We start from the raw sequence: 21,511 nt of genomic DNA on the forward strand, positions 1-21,511 counted from the left end.
TTCTGCAGAAGGTCAATAAGGGCAGTGTTCTCCATTCTCTCATTCAAAGGCAAATGGACAATTTCTGAATTTGCCGTCACTGTAAGAACTGGCTTTGTCCAGCTCTGCAGGGGAGCTTTATGTAGGTGTTGTAAGTGATTACCATCTCAAACACAGATGTTCCTAGACACAAGTAACCTTTCAGTGAGAAACAGTTCCATTCATAATAACTTCCCCTGCAAATGTTTCTCTCTCTCTTCTGAATAATTAGGATTAACTTTTTCATGCCTCTTCTGTTGTTCTGTATAAGGTGGTACTTTCTGGGCCAATGCATGAGTAAAGATTTTTAACCTATGGGCTGGGGTCCAAAAAGGGTTTTTTAATCTGTCTAGGTTGGGTCCCATGCCAGTACATAAGTAGAGATTTAAATTTCTAGGTTGGTATCCAAAAATGGGTTTCCATGCTGTCTAGCTTGGGTTAGATGTTAAGGGTGCTCTAAAAACAGAAGTTAAGAACCAGAGATGCAGGAAGAATTTTAGAGGTGGAAAATGTGTTTGAACATAGGGTTCATGTGGTCAGCCCCTGTACCCAAAAAGACGGCTTTATCCTATTACTCTGGTTTTCATTGCCCCACATTTTTGTGCCTAGAGGTGATTTTTCTTAAAGGTAGACTTGCCTACACCAACAGTAAGTGCACAAATTGTTTATATTTCAGCAGTTGCCTTCACAACCAGAGCCTTGAGTTTGTTTGCCCGACAACTTAGCATTGTGACCAAAATAACTGTCTACTGAAAGGATTTCCCAATATGCCGGAATCTTTTCCATTGGGCATCATTTGCGGTTACAATGTGTAGTCATTCTGAGACATAAAACAGTTTTGGCAAAAGTGCCCAAATTGTGCGATTTTAACCATACTGTAATGGCTAATGTGTTTGAACAATGCAGTGAGGAGCACCAAGCAATTGTTCTTTCTGGATGACTGATTTCCTGATAATATCATTGTGTTTCTTATGGCTTGGAATTTACAGTAGCGGCAGGTTCGTGACCTCATGATTGGCCATGCAAACACAAATGTGTGTGATGTTACACAATGCGGCATTCTCTATTGCCTCGTCAGAGGGACAGACAAGCATTGTACCTACAGTTCAGATGGATTAGCCGCCCCCCTTACTTATAATTCCAGTTTTATTACTAAGGGCCAGGGAAATAATAAGGTGATTCAGGAGGCGAGGGCCCCAGAGTACAAGCATTGTATGCACAGCTGTAATCAAGGAGGGCTAACTTCAAACATGAAGGTAGAGATATGAGCAAGAGATAACAATGAGGGGGTGGTCCTGGCAGCTGTAAGTGGATAACCTGTCTCTTGTATATTTCCTTCTGTGACTGATCATAGAATCTTGACATCTGAATCTCCATTTGATAGATGAGCAGGAGCCTAAGGCATCATCAACAGAACATATATTATAAATATATACAGCTGGGGCTTTGGAAGCTAAATGAGGAGTCAGTTTTACACTGGGTAGCACCAACTTATCTCTGATGTGGTGGGACACGACTAGAACTGTGCCAGTTAGTGAATCCCAGCCAATGAGTCAGCGGCCGACTCAATCCAATTAAGCAAAAGTACTTTCTTGCACAACATTCTGAGTCTGTGGCTTTATTTATTTGATCAGAAAGTTTTGGTGTTTACCCACCTATGTTCTGACTAAGGAAGGCACAGTGAGCACCAAAGTGAGACATGTGGATATTGGTCAGCATCTCTATCAGTGGTGGAGGAAATATTCTCCCCGCAGAACTTGCATATTAGCAGATGATTCACAAATGGGTCAAGAAGTGATAAATAATGAGTGTGAGATCAATTTTTAAATATAACATTGTGAAGGTCATAGGGTCTGAAGATCATCAGTCTTCTATCTAGTATACGTACTTCTAGAGCAACTGGACTTGCTGAGTAATCATTGAAGACTAGTCCTAGGTCATTAGTCCTAGGTCATGGTGTCCCACCCAGGCCTCATGGGCTGATGAATTTCCGATCAACATGTGACCAGTTCACACGCCTATCTATCAATGGACTTTTTTTATATTCAGCACCTAATCTGTTATAAGAATACATTTTATGTCAATCCATGTGGATAATATACTGGCAATGAAATGAGCTCAGCAGGAGGAAATCTAATTTTTTTTGTGTGTTATCCCAACCCCTTCACTCTTGAGGGCTTTCACCTTCCATTCTTTTCAACACATTTCATTGTCTCCCAACCAAAATATTAATTTTCAAGACAATGTTGTTTGGCTGATATATATTTATGCTTGTTTGTACATCTTTTTTTTAATCATTGCACAATCTTATAGGATTTTTCTGAAATCAGTCATTTGGCAGCACAAAATCTTACTGCGCATGGCCACCCAAATGCTCCTGGCTACAATTATGTTATAAGAGAAACATTCTGCATAACAATAGGATTACATTTCCTCATGGGTGATAATTAATAAGGAACAAAGCTTTATAATTAGGTGTTGTGTGGAGAGCTGTGAATTAACAAAAAAGTCAGGGGCTTTGGATTTAATGAGTTCTTAGTGACAATCACCCAGCCATTAATCCCCTGGCCTCTGGAGGTGCAAGGCCTGTTGATCCCAAGGTGTTGAAACAAAACTGTCTCCGCTAATTCTATCTGACAATTAGATTACCAGGCGACACGTTTGTCAGCGACTCCATCACCTTTGCAACTGCTAAAAGGTTGTTGTTTAGTAGACAAAGCAAAGTTTGTTTTTTTTTGGCCAACAGATTACGCGTGAAGACATTCAAAACAAAATAAATGTCCCACCAATGTCCTGTAGTTACACGCCCATCTGCGTATTCCTTGACATCTATCTTACTTGCTCAAGGCACTCCAAAGTCTATCACAGTATTTCTTATAATATTTTAGTGCCTTGGGTTAATTACCGCTCTAAAGGTCTGTGAAGATCTGACCCACACGTGTCTTCTTGGACAACCCAAACTTAATTTCAAAGAGATATTTATTAATATTTCATTGGTGGTTTGATGAAAAGTTTCAAACTACCTGGTTGTTCTTGAGTGTTTTCAGAAACGTATTCCGAAGAAGTTGCTTTTGGAAAACTATGCATGTCTACCGATCTACAAACAAAGTTTCTGCTGGGATGAGAGCTTCCTTCAATTAGTGGACAGCAAACTAAATGTCTTTGCTCATGCTACACAGGATGAAACACCAGCTATATTCTGTGCTGAGCTTGCTCATGGGATTTTTCCCCAATCCCTGGGAGTTTTCTGGGCTCTGTCGTCCACAAATTCATCAGGATATTTATACAAACAGGGCACAGATGTTTTCTCTGAGATTCAAGCTCCTTACAATGGGCTTTGATGAGTATGTAATATAAACACAACCCCTGGTTATTTATATCCATTATAGAATTCTGATAATCTTAACCCATATTCTGTCAAACAGTTGCCAAATGAACTGCTAAAATGCTATCCAAATAAAAAGGGGCTACTTCAGTCTTAAAGAAAGAATAACGTTTATTTTGGGGTTTTCCTTCCGGTTTTCCCTGGCTTCTATGAGTTGAGGTCAATTAGCTGTTATAGAAGTGCTTGATAATGCTGGTTAATGCTATTTGGCCAGAAAGCTGTGGGTTTGGCAAGATATACAGGGCCCCATAAAATAAAAACCCTTCTGTAACCTCAATGTATTTTCTCAAAACATGAACCATCTCATCAACACATTATACTGAAGTCACACTCTGAGACCTTACTCAAAAGATTGGCAAGAACAAACCAGAGAATTTAGGCAGCGGAGGCTTCTGGGAGATCACAGCCATCTTCTCAGCTAGAGGCCCTTTCTCAAGATTAACTGCCCCCTCCTTCCATTTCTCCTTTGTAGTGCTGTCTGCTTGTGTTTTATTTAGGGAAGATTTATAGGGTTGGTTGGAAGCAGGAAGCACCTCTCTAGGACAACGTTCTCTCTTTCTCTGCTCTGTTTACACTCATCAGGATTATGTTGGGTTTTGTTACATCCTAGGTGATGGGAGATATATAGAGCCTGTAAGGACTGGGGTTTGGAAAGAGTTTCTACAAGCTCTGTGTGTTGACTTTTCTGCTACTTCTGAACAGAAGATTATAAGTGAATTAAAGGTAATATATACATCATGAGTGATAAGATATATTTTGAGAGTTGTAAGTAGTCTACAGGTACATTTTTTAGGTTTACTAAGACGTTTATGGAAGAAAATGTAACATCATAGTTGCGGTATTTCCCCTGCTGTAGCCCCTAGCTGGAGATACCCTCCCCTGAGACTTCCATTGCAACATCCCCTAAAGCTGGCAATAGACGCAAAGGTCTGATCGTTCGAATCATCATACGATCGGACTTCCCCATCTCCCGACCTGCCACTAACCATTCAGATCAAATAAAGTACAAAAGAACAGATCAAACGATGTTCTGCCCCTGACAGCAATCATACGAAAGTTATGTCCGACCAAAGCCAGGGCCGGATTTACATAATGGGCACCCCTAGGCCCACTGCCGTTCGTCGCCCCTGTCGCCTTCCCTTTATTCGTGCAAATTTTCATCAATGGGGATTGGTGCATGGGAAGGTTAAAAATGAGTTTAAAAATCCAGCACATTCCAGTGTTTTTGGACCAATGTGGGTGTGGTTGGGCAGCATGCCACCCCCCTAAAATCCTGCCGCCCTAGGCCCGGGCCTAGGTGGCCTTTCCACAAATCCGGGCCTGACCAAAGCTGGTGACAGTCTCCCTCTGAAAATCGTACGATCGGCAATACATGCACAGATATTACCCGCAGCCGACAGAAAACTTTTAACCTGTCCGATCGACCAAACGACCGATCTCCTCCGGATGAAAAATGTCGGGACTCTCCACACACGGTCTGAAAATCGTATGAATCCTCGATTCAAACGATCAGATCTTTGCGTCTATGGGCAGCTTTAGAATGTGTTCCTCATCTTGTTAGGCATCTTCCTTTCCATATCTCCCCCCCAACCTGCCCCAACAACTCCTCCTCTTGCAACATTTGCTACCATATCTTCTGCTGGCCATGGGTGCCTAAATGAGGCTTCCTCGTTATATCTCCTGCCAAAACTGCCCTATCAATCCCCCCTTCACAAGCCAAAATATTGGCAGATATAATTTTCTAGGATTACAGCACCCATATAGTAGCAAACTAAAATTTATTTTAAACCAACAAGAAATAATAACATAATTCTTTTTTTACCATTTGATTTTCAAATGTAAATTTCCTTTTATGTCTTTGAAATAACATGTATAAATTCTATAGAAATTGTGCACCTTTAGGACTTTGGGCTGGACAAGTAAACATAGAAGTAACACAACACGACAGGCAAAGGGTTAGGGCGGAGTGTTGCTGTCTGTGTGTGTTGTGTGACAGCTGTTGGTCCGAGGACTCGCTGAAGGATTCATGCCTTGTATAAAAGGCCTATTGTTTAAAACCCACTCCTCAGCACCGGGTGCATTACCAGGAACAGGCCGTGTTATCAGCTGAGATGATATTATGGTTTTCCCTTTAAACCAGCTGCTCTTCATAGCAAATGTTATAGATAAAAATATGGAGGTTTTGTGTTACCTATTGGAGTATTTAAAAACAACTTGCAATTTTTATGGAGGGGGGTGAGTTGGGCTGAGCAACTTTGTACACTTGCATTAAGTCCTTATCTGTTTAATGAGCTTAGAACACTAAATACAAATATTTCCCCAGCTCTCCAAAAACAATCTGAAAATCTTTCCAAGCAAGTTCAAGCAAATCCTTATGGTCTGTCCACTCTGATTAAGATTAAACATTGATCCTTTCCCTGGCGATCTCACAAAATGGGTCGATCTTATAGAGTATGCCCAGTTGCCCATCTTTTGTCTGACTTTAAAGTGAACTGCCTAAAAACCCCTACTTTCTAGTAACATGGCCCTTTAAAATGAAGTGTCAGAAACTGCAGCTTTCTCAATATCCTCTAGCAATGTTTATTGGCAAGAAGAGCTACATTTCCAATGTTGCAAAGGTCAGTGGCTCATGAGAGAAATTCCTCAGCAGAGTCAACCCAACTGTGGATTAAAGAAATTCTCAGGCATTCTGTGTGTGTAGTGCAAATAAGGCAAATATTCACATCTATACTGGAAGAAGTGTGAAATATATAAATGCATATTACTTTTGGCCCATTTGCCACCAGTTGTCCTGATCTGAGTATTTTCCCACAAGCAAAGAATCACATAAGATTGGGTGGGGGGAGTTGTTGGCCGCAGACTGCATTCATGATCTGACAAAATCTGAATGCATTCTGAATTGATATCGATCAGGAAGGTGAATGTTTCAGACCCATTTTCACATAAATACAGAGCGAGCTTTGGCAAGAGGACAATATCTGCTCATGTGTGGCCACCTTTGGAAAGGACTGTCCAACTGGAGATCCAAAAGCCACACTGATCCCTTTTATAGGAACTAACCTACCTCTGCCCACCACCATCTTCTTTCTAGGTCATGACCATTTCTTATTGCATTCCATCATATTTATGTAAGCACAGTTGGGATCCCAACATAACACCCACCGGTTGCCACATAATTAAACTGAGCCATTTGTACATCTCTCTTGTTCCATTCATTTATTTCTCATTTTAAGCCTCTCCTTTCTTATCTCTCCCCTAATAACATTTCCTCTGTACTTTTATCTAAGTTTCCTGATGTCTGTTCTAAAGGATTGACTATTCTGTGACCCCCAGCTCCAATGCATGTAACACATGAAACAGCATTATCCAAACAGAATCATCCCTTCTAGGACCATCTCTAACATATTGAAATTACTGTGCAATTTTACTTGCCAATATTGAACTGCATTCAAATTTCAGAAGGATGGATATAGAACTGCTGGACCACACATCCCATCATTCTTCAGCCTTGAAGATTGCTGGGAGATGTAGTCCAGTTGGGTAAACAAACACTGCTATGTAAGGTTTACGCACCTTTAAATTCCACTTTCCCCAGTTCTGAATTCAGTTTTGCCTCCTTCACCTTGTTGTCTCCCCCCATTTTTCTTTTCTTTAGCTCCTACCTTTTTTTACTTCTACACCACCCAAATGCCTGAACCCTAGGTAATCCATATAAATTATATTATACATAGGTAGAAATGTTGCCCTGGTGCATTAGTCCATTATTAGTATCCCTTATTGTTCTAAATGCTGTAGACCAAAATGCTAACTGCTGAATGGTTGCTGTGGTTGACTTACCAAAACACCCCTACCTGAACGTTCCATAATCCCACTGTGTCTTCTTTCCTGCAGAACATGTTGGCCAAAGCTCAATTTGACAACAAGGCAGACAGCCCAGATGAACTGACCTTCCGTAAAGGGGACATCCTAACTGTACTGGAACAAAATATCCCTGGCAGCGAAGGTTGGTGGCGATGTTACCTTCATGGTCGTCAGGGCCTTGTCCCCGCCAACCGCCTTCAACTTTTTACTATTACAAAGAATGATGCTTCATCTGCCCAGACCCACTATGGCACACTTGGAAGGCAACAATCCCAACAGAACATCTACCAGGTGCCCTCAGCACCCAAAATCACAAATCTGCCAACATATGAGCAGATGGATAGTGTTTATATTGTGCCACTGAGTCCAAAATCTGGTGATCTCTACCAGACTCCTGTTTCCTCACCAGCGCAGATATACTATGAGAAAGCCAACAGCACCACCAGCCAGGTGAGTAATCATTCATTCTGAATCATTGTTTCTAATTATTTCCATTGATGTCACTGAAGATTTATAAACCTTCAAATGTTTCTGCTGAAGCTGGAGGGGTGTTGTGGCAATTGTAGTAATGTGATTTTATTAATAGGAAGCACTTTATTATCCTTGGGCAGTAGGACATCACTGACCTCTCATTTTGCCCAAATGAATGGTCGGAGGTGTACGGAACTCCATCGAAGTTTTATACATATAGTTTTCTAAATAAAAAATGTTTAAATAATAAGAATGTTTTCAAACTTTGACCATTGTTGCACCTTATACACAGTTTGCCAAATATATATATATATATATATATATATATATATATATATATATATATATATATATATATATCTATCTATCTATCTATATAAGGCGTCATTAACAAACACACCCACACATGTGGGTGCTATGATGCAATGAGGAGTTTTTGTGTCCTAACATGCTTTTGCACTTCTATGTGGTGCCAATGCATCCATCCTACAAAACTGCACCAATTGATGCAGGGGAGTTGCGACTTTTGCATCTAAACACAAATGCAATTGCATCTGTTGTGATGCATTAGCTGCAAGTTGCAGCCAACTGGCTTCCGAACTGGCATTTTGTACTTGCAAGGGGTTGGTATGTTCCAACCCGTGTCTGTATGGGTTTTCTGCAGTTACACCAGTTTCCTCCCACACTCCAAAAACCAGGGCCAGAACTAGGGGTAGGCAGAGTAGGCACGTGCTAAGGGCACAAAGCTGGAGGGGGCGTCTGGCATGTACCTTCTCTGCCGCCTGCCCCTAGTCTGGTCCTCTCTCCGTCCATTTGTGCTTGCAGCGATTTGCGCATGTGCGTGAGAGGTCATTCTCAAAAGCGCACCAGCGTCAATTCCCGCGCATGCGCGCCAATTTGCATGATTCCAGCTGGCGCCGTGACCGACCAGGTTGCCTAGGGCGCCTGCCTGGCCTTGCCTGGCTCTGCCAAAAACATACAGGCAGGTTCACTTGCTCCACTGTGTGTGACTGTGATTAGTACTTTAGATTGTAAGCTCTACTGGGGCAGGAACTGATTGGAATTACTGCAGAATATAGTACAAGATAAATAAAGGACATAATAAATATAACAATAATAAAATAACAGGAAGAAGAAGGTTAATCTCACTTTAATTTTTAGAGCCATAATTGGTTATTCTTGTTATTGTGCAGGAAGACGGAACCAAACCACAATAGTAGTTTTAAAATATGTCATTTTATGAGAGCAGGAAATCTAAGTAAAGAAGGAGAACAAAAGTGGGTTAATAGCATGTGAAAGAATTTAGTGGTTCTGTGTATTTACAGATTCTGATAACAGGAATAAACAAAAAGCAGAGTTTCCCCCCCTACTGATCCCTCACTTTAAATCACTCTCTGGGACTCGCTGCTAAACAACTGTTTTGGCTCTTAACATGGTCAGCTGTTCCTGAGCAGCTGGTTACTGTCCATACAGGAGCCAAAAAAAGGGACCAGACCCTCGTCACCACTTATCATGATCCCCACACACTCGCTGCTTCACCGGAGGAATCCACTCTCTTTGTCAGTCAGCAAAATACAGTATTAATAGTAAAGTGACTTGTACGTCAGAGCCCTGCTATGTGTTGGTCCTTTCATTAGTGAAGAGAACACTGAAAGTAGAATAACATCTATAAAGGAACCCTCACAGCTAAATCAGCACCTGCACTAACCCCTAATCTCCCCATAACTGGCCTTCAGGCTGGGCCCCCTTAGCTCATAACAAGGTTACAGATATATAGAAACATTGGGGTAACAGTTACCCTGCTATAGTTCCAGAGGTACACAGGGCAGAAATAAGCACTCACCCCAAATCTTCCCCTTACTGGCCTTCAGACTGGGCCCCATTAGCTCATAACAAGGTTACAGATATATAGAAACATTGGGGTAACAGTCACCCTGCTATAGTTCCAGAGGTACCGAGGGCACAAATAATCAGTCACCCCAATGCCTGTAAACCTTACATAACATTACTAAGAATTTTAATGTAAAAAGTCGGCACTTTTTACGTTGATGACAATTTGTTTTTAATGTGTATGTTTTGTTTATTTTCTTAGCATTTATTTACTCTCCCACGGGCCTCCCGAGTCTCAAACCCAGCTTCTGTAGCACAAGCAGAGGTGTATGATGTTCCTCCTTCAGTACACAGCACACCTCCCAGCCACCAGGTAATATTATGCCCCCTCCCCTATAACTTTACTTTGCCTTCACTAAGAGGAAGCATCACACAAATAAAATATTTTCTTTGAGCTACAATTGTTTTTTTAAAAACAAATACTTTCATTTTAGAGCTCTGCAGCTCCATCTCCTGTTGGCCTCCATTCTCCATTTTCAACATCACCTGAGCAAACACAGCAGCAGATCTACGACATCCCGGCCAGCACAGACACTCCAGGGCGACGAGGTCTCACAGAGGTATAAGACAAGACCTATTTTATACTCTTTTGCGAAAGCAACATCAATCTTGCTAACCAAGTGGTAAAAGAAATACAATAGGTATTGGCAGGGAGTCTGTGACTCAATCAGTGGGTGGGACTAGAGCACTCTGACGGGAGCTTACAAGAGGGGGGAGGGACAGATCCTTTTAGCAGATATCCCAATAGAAGGAGCATTGAAGAAATGAATAACGGTGCCATGTTACACTAGACATGTCAGCACATTAATTGGAGAAGAGTTCATTTTAATGACGTATTCTAAGCAATATCCCTTATCTCCATTTAGATTTATGATATTCCACCAAGTGGGAAAGCTCTGCAGGACAAAAAAGAGGCTTCACTCAAAGGTTGCTATTACAACACTTTGCCGCCACCCCGCAAATCAGACTGGATTTATGATGTCCCCATGTCTCCGGAGAAAAAAGATATAAAAACTTGCCGTAAGATATCTCTAGACAGACAAATGGTCTATGATGTTCCACCGACGCGGTACGGAACACTGCAGACCAATTCAGAAGACACCTGTGTAACAAGCCAGATATACAACGTTCCTCCCTTGCAAAAAACATCACCGGTGGCCTGTCAGCCTGTTTATAATATCCCTCCTTCTCTCGACTTGGGATATGGGAGTATGAAAAAAAACACTTCAAACATTTGGAAACAGAGAGTCGAGAAACTCGATTCCAAGGAAAATGTCTATGACATTCCAAGAGGATCTACAGGAGCTTCCTTGTCAAAGACTGAATTGGCCAGTCCTGCTAGTGATAAGCCTATCTATGAAGTTCCTCCACCGCTGCCCAGGTATAGGAATGCATCCCTAATCTCAGCCGAAATTGATAGGTTATCTATATCAAGCTCGGAAAGCTGTACCAGTACGTTGTCTTCTTCATCATCTGCTTCTGATGAATCCTTCACCATGTCATCACTAGAGGTATCAATCAAACAGGAGACTCTAGAACTTGACGAGGCCATAAAAGAGATCACCCAACTGCAGGATCGGTTGTCCAGCTCAATAGCAAGCCTCATGATCTTTGTTAGCAGTAAATGGAGATTACAAGAGCATATGGTGGCCAACCTGGAAGACATCCACAAAGCAGTTGACAGCATCATAGCCTCCTTGAAAGCATTTCTTGACTTTGCACAGAGAATAAGGGCCAATGCTTCTCAGCTTAAAGACAGTAACATTCAGTTAAGAATTAAGACACAATTACAGACTCTTACAGACTCTTTTCAGATGCTCTCTCATAACCAGGAAGCTATTGACCGGTGTAACTGGTCAATGCAAGCACTCGTGATCGACAAGCCTCATACAACTCCTGATGACCTGGATCGGTTTGTTATGGTGGCCCGAACGATTCCCGATGACATCAAGCGATTTGTTTCGATCATCATAGCTAATGGGAAGCTCCTTTTCCGAAAGCGCGAGGAGCAAATCAAGCTGAAGGAGGAAATAATGCTGCCGAAGCCTCAGGTTCTGCCACAAAAAGAAACTGACGTAGGCCAGCAATCGGCATGTGTTAACAAAGCAGAGAATGCAAGGCAAAGAAAACACCCACTCCCAAGGCAAAAAACTATTGAAGACAGTGATTATGTCCACTTGCAGGTCAGTAGTTCTAGAGAAAATTCTGTGATTTATTTTGTTTTTATCAGGGATGCACTGAATCCAGGATTCGGTTCAAGATTCGGCCTGCATCAGTAACCTAAGATTTTGGCTTTCCATCTAGCTATACCTCAGCAAGGGGCACTACTTGCCAACTCGTGATATAAAGAATGTAAAACTGATAATATAATTGACTCTAAAAGAAAAAAACTACTGTAGATTTCAAATGTTTCTAAAAAAGCAATTTTATATCAAGTTGTTTGGCTGGGTATATGTCTCCTTTAAATGGATCCATTTCACAGTAAAGGCTGCAATTAGGTAAGGGCTGCACCCGAAACACTGAATGGGCTGCAGTACAACAGTTCAGTCTTTCTGCCTAACAAACTTTCAGCTCAATTTAGTCTAAGGGAACTCAGCTCAATCATATACTATAGTATAAAATAAAGGCAATTTTTAATAAGTGACTAATATTTTCTTCTTCTTTTTGTCCATTTCATTGCAGAAGAAAGAAGAATTTGAGAGGGCGAAATCTATCTTTTCACATCAGCAGCTTGAAAATACAACAAAAACTGAGGAAAAGGTGATTATTCCTTGAATTTTATATTGTCTATGATATAAAAATGGATGGGAGCTGCCTTATCGTACAGAATCAGGGTATAGCTTATTGTGTGCCCAGAACATTCCTTCTCTGTATATTTGTATTTATACATATGGGAAGGAGGTGCCATATTGTTTCCCTTAGACAGTACAGTATGAGGGTATAGCTTATTGTGTGCCCAGAACATTCCTTCTCTGTATATTTGTATTTATACATATGGGAAGGAGGTGCCATATTGTTTCCCTTATACAGTACAGTATGAGGGTATAGCTTATTGTGTACCCAGAACATTCCTTCTCTGTATATTTGTATTTATACATATGGGAAGGAGGTGCCATATTGTTTCCCTTAGACAGTACAGTATGAGGGTATAGCTTATTGTGTGCCCAGAACATTCCTTCTCTGTATATTTGTATTTATACATATGGGAAGGAGGTGCCAGACAATTTAGAGAATACAGATACTCTTGCCTTGCCTGGTTAAGAATACTTTCTTTTAACATGAAGGACCTGCCAGCCATAGATAAAGGCTTTTGAAAAGAACAGAGTCATTTAGGTTACCCCCCACCCCCTTTAAGGAAGTGAACAAAAACCACAGAGGATGAGTCACACCCACATGGTATAAGCAACTGGGGCTTTGAGCAAGAAGCCTCGGCTAAATTTGATAGATTTAGTGCAAAGTACAAGATAGGCTTATTAACCTCAATACCATATCTTCCTGACCTAGTTCTGATCTGATCTTAGACGCTTTATAGAAAGGAGAATAGGTTTAAAATGAGTTGTTAAAGGGTACTGTCATAATGAAAGAAAAAACAGTTGTTCCTCAATCCTCATCATCAGTGATAGCAAATAGCATTGGGTCTGCAGTTAGAGCTTATAGGTTAAGAATGGCATAGTCCCTAGTGCAAGTAAGAATTTGGTAATTTTATTGCTGTTAAAATCAGTATCTGTCTGTTTGTTGCTATTCTTTGTACTGCTATTCCTGACTACATCTACCCTGAAACAATTAATCTTATTTGAAAATAAATATGATTTATGGTTTATTGCAGAGGAAAGGTTGGATTAAACCAGAGAGGTTGATTTCCGGGAGTGAGAAGCAGGAAAAGAAGGATAAATTACTCACAACAAAGGCAAGTGATATTATTATATAATACATGGTACACAGTGTCGGATCAGTCCCGCTTTATGACAAGTGCTCTGGGCCTCTTGACTTTTGGGTGTCCTGATTCACATGCACTATAGGAAAGTAAGCATTTGTCATTGTGCATGCTGCTGAATCTATAGATTTGTACAACAGCTTAATGCAGGCATATCACAGGTACCTACTGAAATTGTGAAACCGGAACTCTAGTTTCCATTTGTATGTGGTAATACAACCAGTTATGGTGGGAGACTAAGGGACAACAACTGCCAGTTAGAAGTTAGAAGTGTAGCAGAGGCATGTGGTCTTTAGGTCTGCTCTTTGGGCACATACCAGAAGTAGTACTTTATGAGACATTCTTAAGGTACATACTAGCGCCCAATATATTAAGGTCCATGCTGTTACTCAATATCAGTCCAGTATAATGATACAGTCCATGCTTTCTAAATAACTGATTTTCATTTATCTTATTTTGCTTTCTAGGAGCCTTCCACCCTGACACCAAAACAAGACACTTCACATTCCCCAGAATCACCCAAGAAATTCAACCTCTCTGAGCACTCCTGCCTCTACTTTGGGGCCCTTCAAAAAGCCATTGGGGTTTTCAACAACAGTCTTAACAACAACCAGCCCCCCGAGATCTTTATCACTCACGGCAAGCTCATCATTATGGTGGGGCAGAAACTAGTAGACAGTGTATGCCAAGACGTAAAGACTAGTGAAGTCCGTAATGATGTTCTGTTCAAGAGCAGCGAGCTTTGTGGCCTACTGAAGAACTTGGCCCTGGCCACCAAGACAGCCGCCATTCAATATCCCAATCCAGCCGCCCTGCGGGACATGGAGATGAGGATGGACCAGCTATTAAAACATACACAGATATTCAGGGCAATGGCAGAATGATGATGTCGCCCATTTCCGGACTTAGTGTCTTCCTAATATTGTGCTTCTTTGGAGATAATACATGCACTGAGTTGAGGAATCAAGATAAATAAAGTGGACCTCTTCATTACTAAATAGTGATGGGGTCAGGTTGCCCTGCTAGCTGTTCAAGAGTTCTTTGAAGGTGTTTAGGTGGCACACAGGACTGTAGCCATGTAGCCATGTAGGTGCCTTTTAATCAAGTGCATATGGACAGTCAAGTGGGCAATGCCTACAAACCTTAGGACTGAATCCTCAGTTTGAAAATTTGCCTTTGTATTTCACCTTCCGTCATACATTAGATTGCACTCCGTTGCTAATAGGGAAGTACAACTTTATACTAACTTATAGGGCAGTGATCCCCAGCCAGTAGCTCATGAGCAACATGTTGCTCTCCAACCCCTTGGATGTTGTTCCCAGTGGCCTCAAAGCAGGTGCTTATTTTTGAATTACATGTTTGGAGGCAAGTTTTGGTTGTATAAAACCCAGGAGCACTGCCAAACAGAGCCTCAATGTAGGTTGATAATCCACATAGGGGCTACCAATTGTCCGATCACAGCACTCATGTGGCACTCAAAGAACATTTTTCATGCTTGTGTTGCTCCCCAACTTCTTTTTCTTCTGAATATTACTCATGGGTTCAAAAGGTTGGGGTTCCCTGTTATAGGGGAGTGAGAAAGTGATTGTTACATGTTGCTGAGCCACCATTACAGTATTACTTACGGTAGTATTTGGGGGAGAAATTATTGGGTAATCATCATTTCAACCTTTTACGTTTATTTTTTTTCTTAAAACTTATTTCACATTTATTTTTATTTGTAATTTTCACCCAGGAGAAAATCATAGTCCTGTTCCACCAACATTGCTTCTGATTGGCACCACAGCAGTAACCAACCCAACATTTTCTTTATTCTAACTACACAATAAGCTAATAACTGATTGACTGCTTTAGGTTCCTGCAGAATTCTGTCTGTGATAAATGTCCGGTAACACCAAAGGCTATTAATCAACAAACCACTTTTCTTGGTGTTACTTGTCCTACTTGCACCAATGGCAGCCCGAGAAATTCGGTATCTTTCAAAAGACAGACGTTTACAATTTTTCCCCAATACATTGAATGAATATATGAAAATGAGAGGCTTCCCGTAGGTTGTTGATGGTTTTTGATAAAACCTTATTCAATTTTTAAGAGGCTCTAAATGCTGGGATGATCTGTAGTGCTGGGGTTGGGGGACAGGGGGTACACTGCTATGAACAGTTTTCTATTGTAAATGAATTTTATGTGGAATTTTGTACAGATTTTCTATCCACTTGTGTATTTTGATAAAATATATTTAATACAGTCTTGTATCATTTTCAGAATCTTATTAGAATATGTGGATGGCAACATTGGGATATGTAGCCGGCTAGAAAAGATGTGTTAAATACCATTCACCAAAGACGTAGTTCGGCGCTGTGAAATTAATATTTAGACTGTTTATTAGAGGCAGCAGATCAGTGCTAGGAAACACATTTAAGAGGCATTTACAGGTATAGGATCCGTTATCCGGAAACCCGTTATAAGGCCGACTCCATTTTATCCAAATAATCAGATTTTTGAAAATGATTTCCTTTTTCTGTGTAATAATAAAACAGTAGCTTGTACTTGATCCAAACTAAGATATAATTAATCCTTATTGGAAGCAAAACCAGCCTATTGGGTTTATTTAATGTTTACAAGATTTTCTAATAGACTTTCAGTGTGAAGTTCCAAAATACAGAAAGATCCCTTATCTGGAAAACCAAAGGTCCGGAGCATTCTGGATAATAGGTCCCATACCTGTACTATGCCCCCCACCCTTAATGGGCCCCCGCCGGGCCAGTCCCCTGTCCTGATCGTATCTGATATTTTTCTATGTGACGCACAGCGGCATCTGCGCATGCGCACGGCACCATTCACTGATTCGCCGAGCTGCGCCTACACACATGCACGCCGAGCAGCGCCTTCGCACATGCATGCTCGGCGCGTCATCGTAGGGGGGTGGAGGGGGCCCTTTACAGTAGTCCCGGTGGGCCCCGGGCCCCCCAGTCCGACCCTGCTAGGAAGTGAATGGAACGTAATTTGCCTGTCCCGCTTCTATTCTAAGGCATAGAGGTGGGGCAGGCAATATATGATTGACAGCTGAGATTTTTAAATACCTTTATAACAGGTATGGATGTTTTAATAAAAAAAAATAATTTTGGTTTCATGTTTAATTTGAAAAGGACTTTAATCATTCAGCTTTTTATGTTTGGGTGACAGGTCCCCTTTAAGCCAGTTTGTCCTTTTGGCATCTTCCTTTTATGGCCTGGACTAGGTTTTAGGGGCACTTACCCCTACATTACTGGCCAAGGCTTAGCAGACTGGTTAGAGCAGTGATCCCCAACCAGTAGCTTGTGAGCAACATGTTGCGCTTGAACCCCTTGGATGTTGCTCCCAGTGGCCTCAAAGCAGGTGCTTATTTTTGAATTCCAGGCTTGGAGGCAAGTTTTAGTTGCATAAAAACCAGGTTTACTGCCAAACAGTCTCAATGTAGGTTGACAATCCACATAGGGGCTACCAAATGGCCAATCACAGCACTTATTTGGCACCCCAAGAACAGTTTTCATGCTAGTGTTGCTCCCCAACTCCTTTTACTTCTGAATGTTGCCCAAGGGTTCAAACGGTTGGGGATCCCTGGGTTAGCGGCTGCTTAGGAAAGTGCAATTATACAGACTGTTATCTTATAGTGATAGAAAGTCTCATAATGGCTCAGTAAAGCTATGAAAGGAACTATGGGACCTCTGATAGTTTTTGATCAACTAAATAGGAAGCCTGTTTAGGGTGATTGATTGAATTTCGATTGCTGAGAGGACTAAAAATACCACATGTGCTAACTCTTTATAATAACTAGTGATGGGCGAATAAATTTGCTAATCTCCAAAGTCACTCTTGTCAAAATCGCTGCGCATCAACACTATTCGGACTCCCATTGACTTTAATGCAGGCGTCAAAATTTTTTCAGCGAAGTGAAACGGGCGTCAATTTTTTTATGGCGAAACCGAAGAAATTTGCCCATCACTAATAATGACCAGCAAAAATAAAAACTCCAGAGCGAACACACCTGCCAGATTTCTTCAAATAAACAAGAGACTTTGAATTTAACGCCAAAATCCATCTAGTGAGTTTGCGCCAGAGCCAACACAAGGCTTTTGGATGCAAAAAAAAGAAGAGGACACTGCTAGCGGGGGGCTGCAATTGGCCTGTAGATTTCAGCCCTGTCTGGCCCTAGCCTTGGGGTTCTCCAGCAGAGAAGGTATTCTTATGTAGTAATATATTTTCTAAACTTTCTTTCCCCGGGATACCATCCAGTGATGGGTTTTCCATTTAAAACAGAGTTAGTAACTGTATGGTACACACATTTATGTCCTGGTGGGGTAAAACATTAGGTCTCTGAATGAAGCAGTTGATGGAAATGGCCCCGATTCAATACATAATATAAGGGCCAATTTCTGTACAGGTACGTGACCTGGTATCCAGCATGCTCAGGACCTGGGGTTTTCCAGATAACAAATATTTCCGTAATTTTGATCTCAACCCCTTAAGTCTACTAGAAAATCATGTGAACATTAAATAAACCCAATAGGCTGGATTTTCTTCCAATAAGAGTTAATTATATCTAAACTGGGAACAAGTACAAGCTACTGTTTTATTATTACAGAAAAATAATTTTTTAAAATTTGGATTATTTTATTATAATGGAGTCTATGGGAGATGGCCTTTCTGTAATTCGGAGCTTTCTGGATAACTGGTGTCCAGATAACGGATTCCATACCTGTATTAATACTTTGCCAAAATCGCAAGCATGCCAAACCCCCAAATTTAAACTTTACAGCATAAAATACATTGGGCTTCTGAGACATTTTTCTTTAGTAGGTAAAATCTGCCCCCACGTGGAAGAATGGTGAAACATCCAGTATTTCCTCACAGCAAGTTGAAGTAACGCATGCACTGGGGGCATGACAAACTAGAAACTTTGTTTCTTTCCAGTACAAACGAGGTACTGCGGGTTGAGCTGTCAAAAGAGGGACTGTCCCTCTAAAAATGGGACAGTTGGGAGGTATGAATGACTATCCCGCGCATAAGTATCTCTTAACCCCTAGTCCCCACTCTAAGGCTTGTGACACACGGGCAGATTTGGGGAGATTTAGTCGCCTCTTCTGGGCGACAATCTTCCCGAACTGCCTTTGCGTGTCTTCCTGTCCACTATAATGAAAAGTCACCTGCACTTAAGCACACACGGTGCTTCGTTTTCCGAAGTCGCCTGAAGTTGCCTCACGAGGAAAAAATTTAATTAAATTAAAAATTTCATTAAAATTAAATAAAATTAATTAAAGATTAAACTGCCAAAATCGGTCATTTAGACCAATTCAGCAGCTTATCTGCCCGTGTGTGGGAGCTCCCGATGGGTCCTCTCGATCTATATCAGGCAAAAATCTGCCAGATATCTATCAGGCAAGTTTGATTTATTTCTGCGATCCAGGACCGCACCGGCTAGTTGATGCGGTCCTGCGACTCGTCGGCACCCATTCACAGCATTGTAATCCGATCGTTTGAACCCATGGCCGAACGTTCGGATTCACCTGATATCGACAAGCCATTAGGGTGTATAGTGGGTTATGGTCGCCAAATGAGCAGATCTAATAGTGTACGGCCACCTTTAGTGACTGACCCCATATAAAAACAAATGCTCTGTATGGCTACACATTTTTTGTTATTGCTACTCTTTCTATTCAGGCCTCTGCTTTTCATAGTCCAGTCTCCTATTGAAATCAGTTCGTGGTTGGTGTAATTTGGAGATTTCTCTAACAATGGCTATACATATAATAAGCAGGAAATTAGCACTGATTTTCTTCCTTGTGGCGCTACAGGAGGCCCGCATCTCTGCTACAGGCCAGAACAGGTACACTATGATTTGGTGCCTCCACTCAGGGTCAGGACAGACTGGGCTGTGATATTCCTCCCTGGGAACTTCCTTGATCTGCAATCGCACACACAGAGGAGAGGTTGATGGGATTATTTGCAGGACACTGTGCCTTTAAATAACTGTGACACATACAGCCTGCCAGGCAGGAGCAACTTTACATAATATTTCATTTAGTTTTAGCTCTGAGCCACTGAGGGCGATGTTCCCACTAATTCCTTCTTGACTATGTGTGCAAAAACATTCTTCTGTGCACACATTTTAAAATGATGTGAGCGGTTGTTAAAAAGTGTGTGCTCAGGTCAGAATTGATACAAAATACTCTGTTTTCACTCAAAGGGCCAGATTCAATTCAGTGAGAAAACGATGGACGAGATTCAATTTGTCTGACAAGGACCCCCTTTCCTTCCACACCCTAAATAGAATGCACTTTTCTGCCACTGGGGTTCCTTACTGACTTTCCACACACAGTAATATGTGAGAGCTTGTAGCACCTTGCTTTCCCTCTCTTTACATAATATTTAATTTCGTTTTATCTCTGAGCTGCTGAGGGGGATTCCCACTTATGTGGCAGTTTCTTCAGAATCCTGAGAAGGACTCCCTTTGGCTTTCCGTGCCCTGAGAAGAGCACACTTTGTTCTTCAGAGCCCTGACAAGGACCCTCTTTTCTTCCACACCCTAAATAGAGTGCACTTTTCTGCCACTGGGGTTCCCTACTGACTTTTCACACACAGTAATATGTGGGAGCTTGTAGCACCTTGCTTTCCTTCTGCTGCTTCTCTCTCACACAGAAGCACTTCCTGTGCAGGCCTTGCTTCCTGTCAGCTCACAGGGGTGGAGACTCCTCCCCCTCTATGCACAGAACAACACAGAGGAGACACAAGTATACACAGCTCCCCTACATACATAAATAAATATATACAGTATATACATACACGCAGTGTTGGACTGTAGGAGAGGGTCTGGGCCCACTAGGGTTTATACCGGCCTTCCTATATATTTAGATTTTTTCCCTAATAACATTGGGGTCGAGTATCATAAATCAAGCCACAAATCCCTTATGGGCCCTCGCAAATTTCTTTCTGTCCCCCTTACAAGAAGTGCAGCTGTGGGGATCGTGTCTGGGCAGACGGCCCACGGGGTAGAGTCCTGCACGGGTCCAATTTTTGGGACCCGTACCCGCAATCCGCAACTCAGACCTGCAACCCGCATTCTTACCCGCTTGGAACCGCTACCCGACCCTACCCGCAAGTACCTTATCCGCAACCTCGACCAGCTGACCATCAAGAATCAGGAAGTGCTGTCATTGTAAACAGGACGTGACGTCATTGGAAGTAGCCGTGACCAGAAAAAAGGAGTAAATATCGCAACTGAGACAAGACCCGCGGCCGACCCGCAAACTCACAGAACCGCCAACCCGCATCTTTACCCACACCCAGCACTTCTCCCCTCAACCCGCAAGGTACCGCAGGTTTTTGCGAGTACCCGACCCGCTGCAGGACTCTACCGCAGGTCCCACTGGGTTTGTTTCTGGTGTCCCGCTGGGCCAGTACAACCATGTATATATAATTCTCTGACAAATTCTCAATCTGCTACTGTTCTCTACTTTCATTTTCTCTTTTGCTTTCCACTATTTTCTTTTTCTGTCCTTAGGTTTATTCTCCAATTTTAACCTTGGGTACCCAGTCTGAAGGGCAGTTTACAAAATATTTGTTTCAAACTACCATTTTATATCCTACATACGTTTAATAAATCACTCATGGGCACAGGGCTGTATTTAGGTTTGATGCCGTCCTAGGCATCAGACCTAAACATGCCCCTACATCGTGCACGCTGATATCAGTAGATGCTCTCAGCGGAAAAGCTATCAGTGCGCCGTGCACGTGACGGAACTTCCGCATTCTTCCTCCGACCCCTCACCTCCTCAGCTCTGTCACCAGATTTCCTATGGAAAACTGTGGGGGAGGGTGGGGAGGTTTTAAAAAAAAAAAAGGCACCCGCGGGCCACCCCAAAAACCGTGCCGCCCTAGGCACAGGCCCTCGGGGTCTATATAAATAAGGCCCTGCC

General features: G+C 41.9%; 1 protein-coding gene across 3 annotated transcripts in view; it reads left to right on the forward strand.

The window, feature by feature from the left end:
• cass4.L (Cas scaffold protein family member 4 L homeolog) overlaps positions 1-15,803 on the forward strand; it is a 41,349-nt gene extending 25,546 nt beyond the window's left edge. For 2 of the 3 annotated variants that reach the window (XM_041575562.1, NM_001091015.1), the window contains 7 exon segments: positions 7,295-7,714; positions 9,828-9,938; positions 10,060-10,185; positions 10,492-11,808; positions 12,308-12,385; positions 13,452-13,532; positions 14,027-15,803. In XM_041575562.1, the coding sequence (XP_041431496.1) occupies positions 7,298-7,714; positions 9,828-9,938; positions 10,060-10,185; positions 10,492-11,808; positions 12,308-12,385; positions 13,452-13,532; positions 14,027-14,443 (2,547 nt within the window). In that variant the 5' untranslated portion in view covers positions 7,295-7,297 and the 3' untranslated portion in view covers positions 14,444-15,803. 3 annotated transcript variants of the gene reach the window in all.
• Positions 15,804-21,511: the final 5,708 nt, after the last annotated feature.

The sequence above is a fragment of the Xenopus laevis genome, chromosome 9_10L, assembly GCF_017654675.1.
Source record: "Xenopus laevis strain J_2021 chromosome 9_10L, Xenopus_laevis_v10.1, whole genome shotgun sequence".
Taxonomy (NCBI): Eukaryota; Metazoa; Chordata; class Amphibia; order Anura; family Pipidae; genus Xenopus; species Xenopus laevis.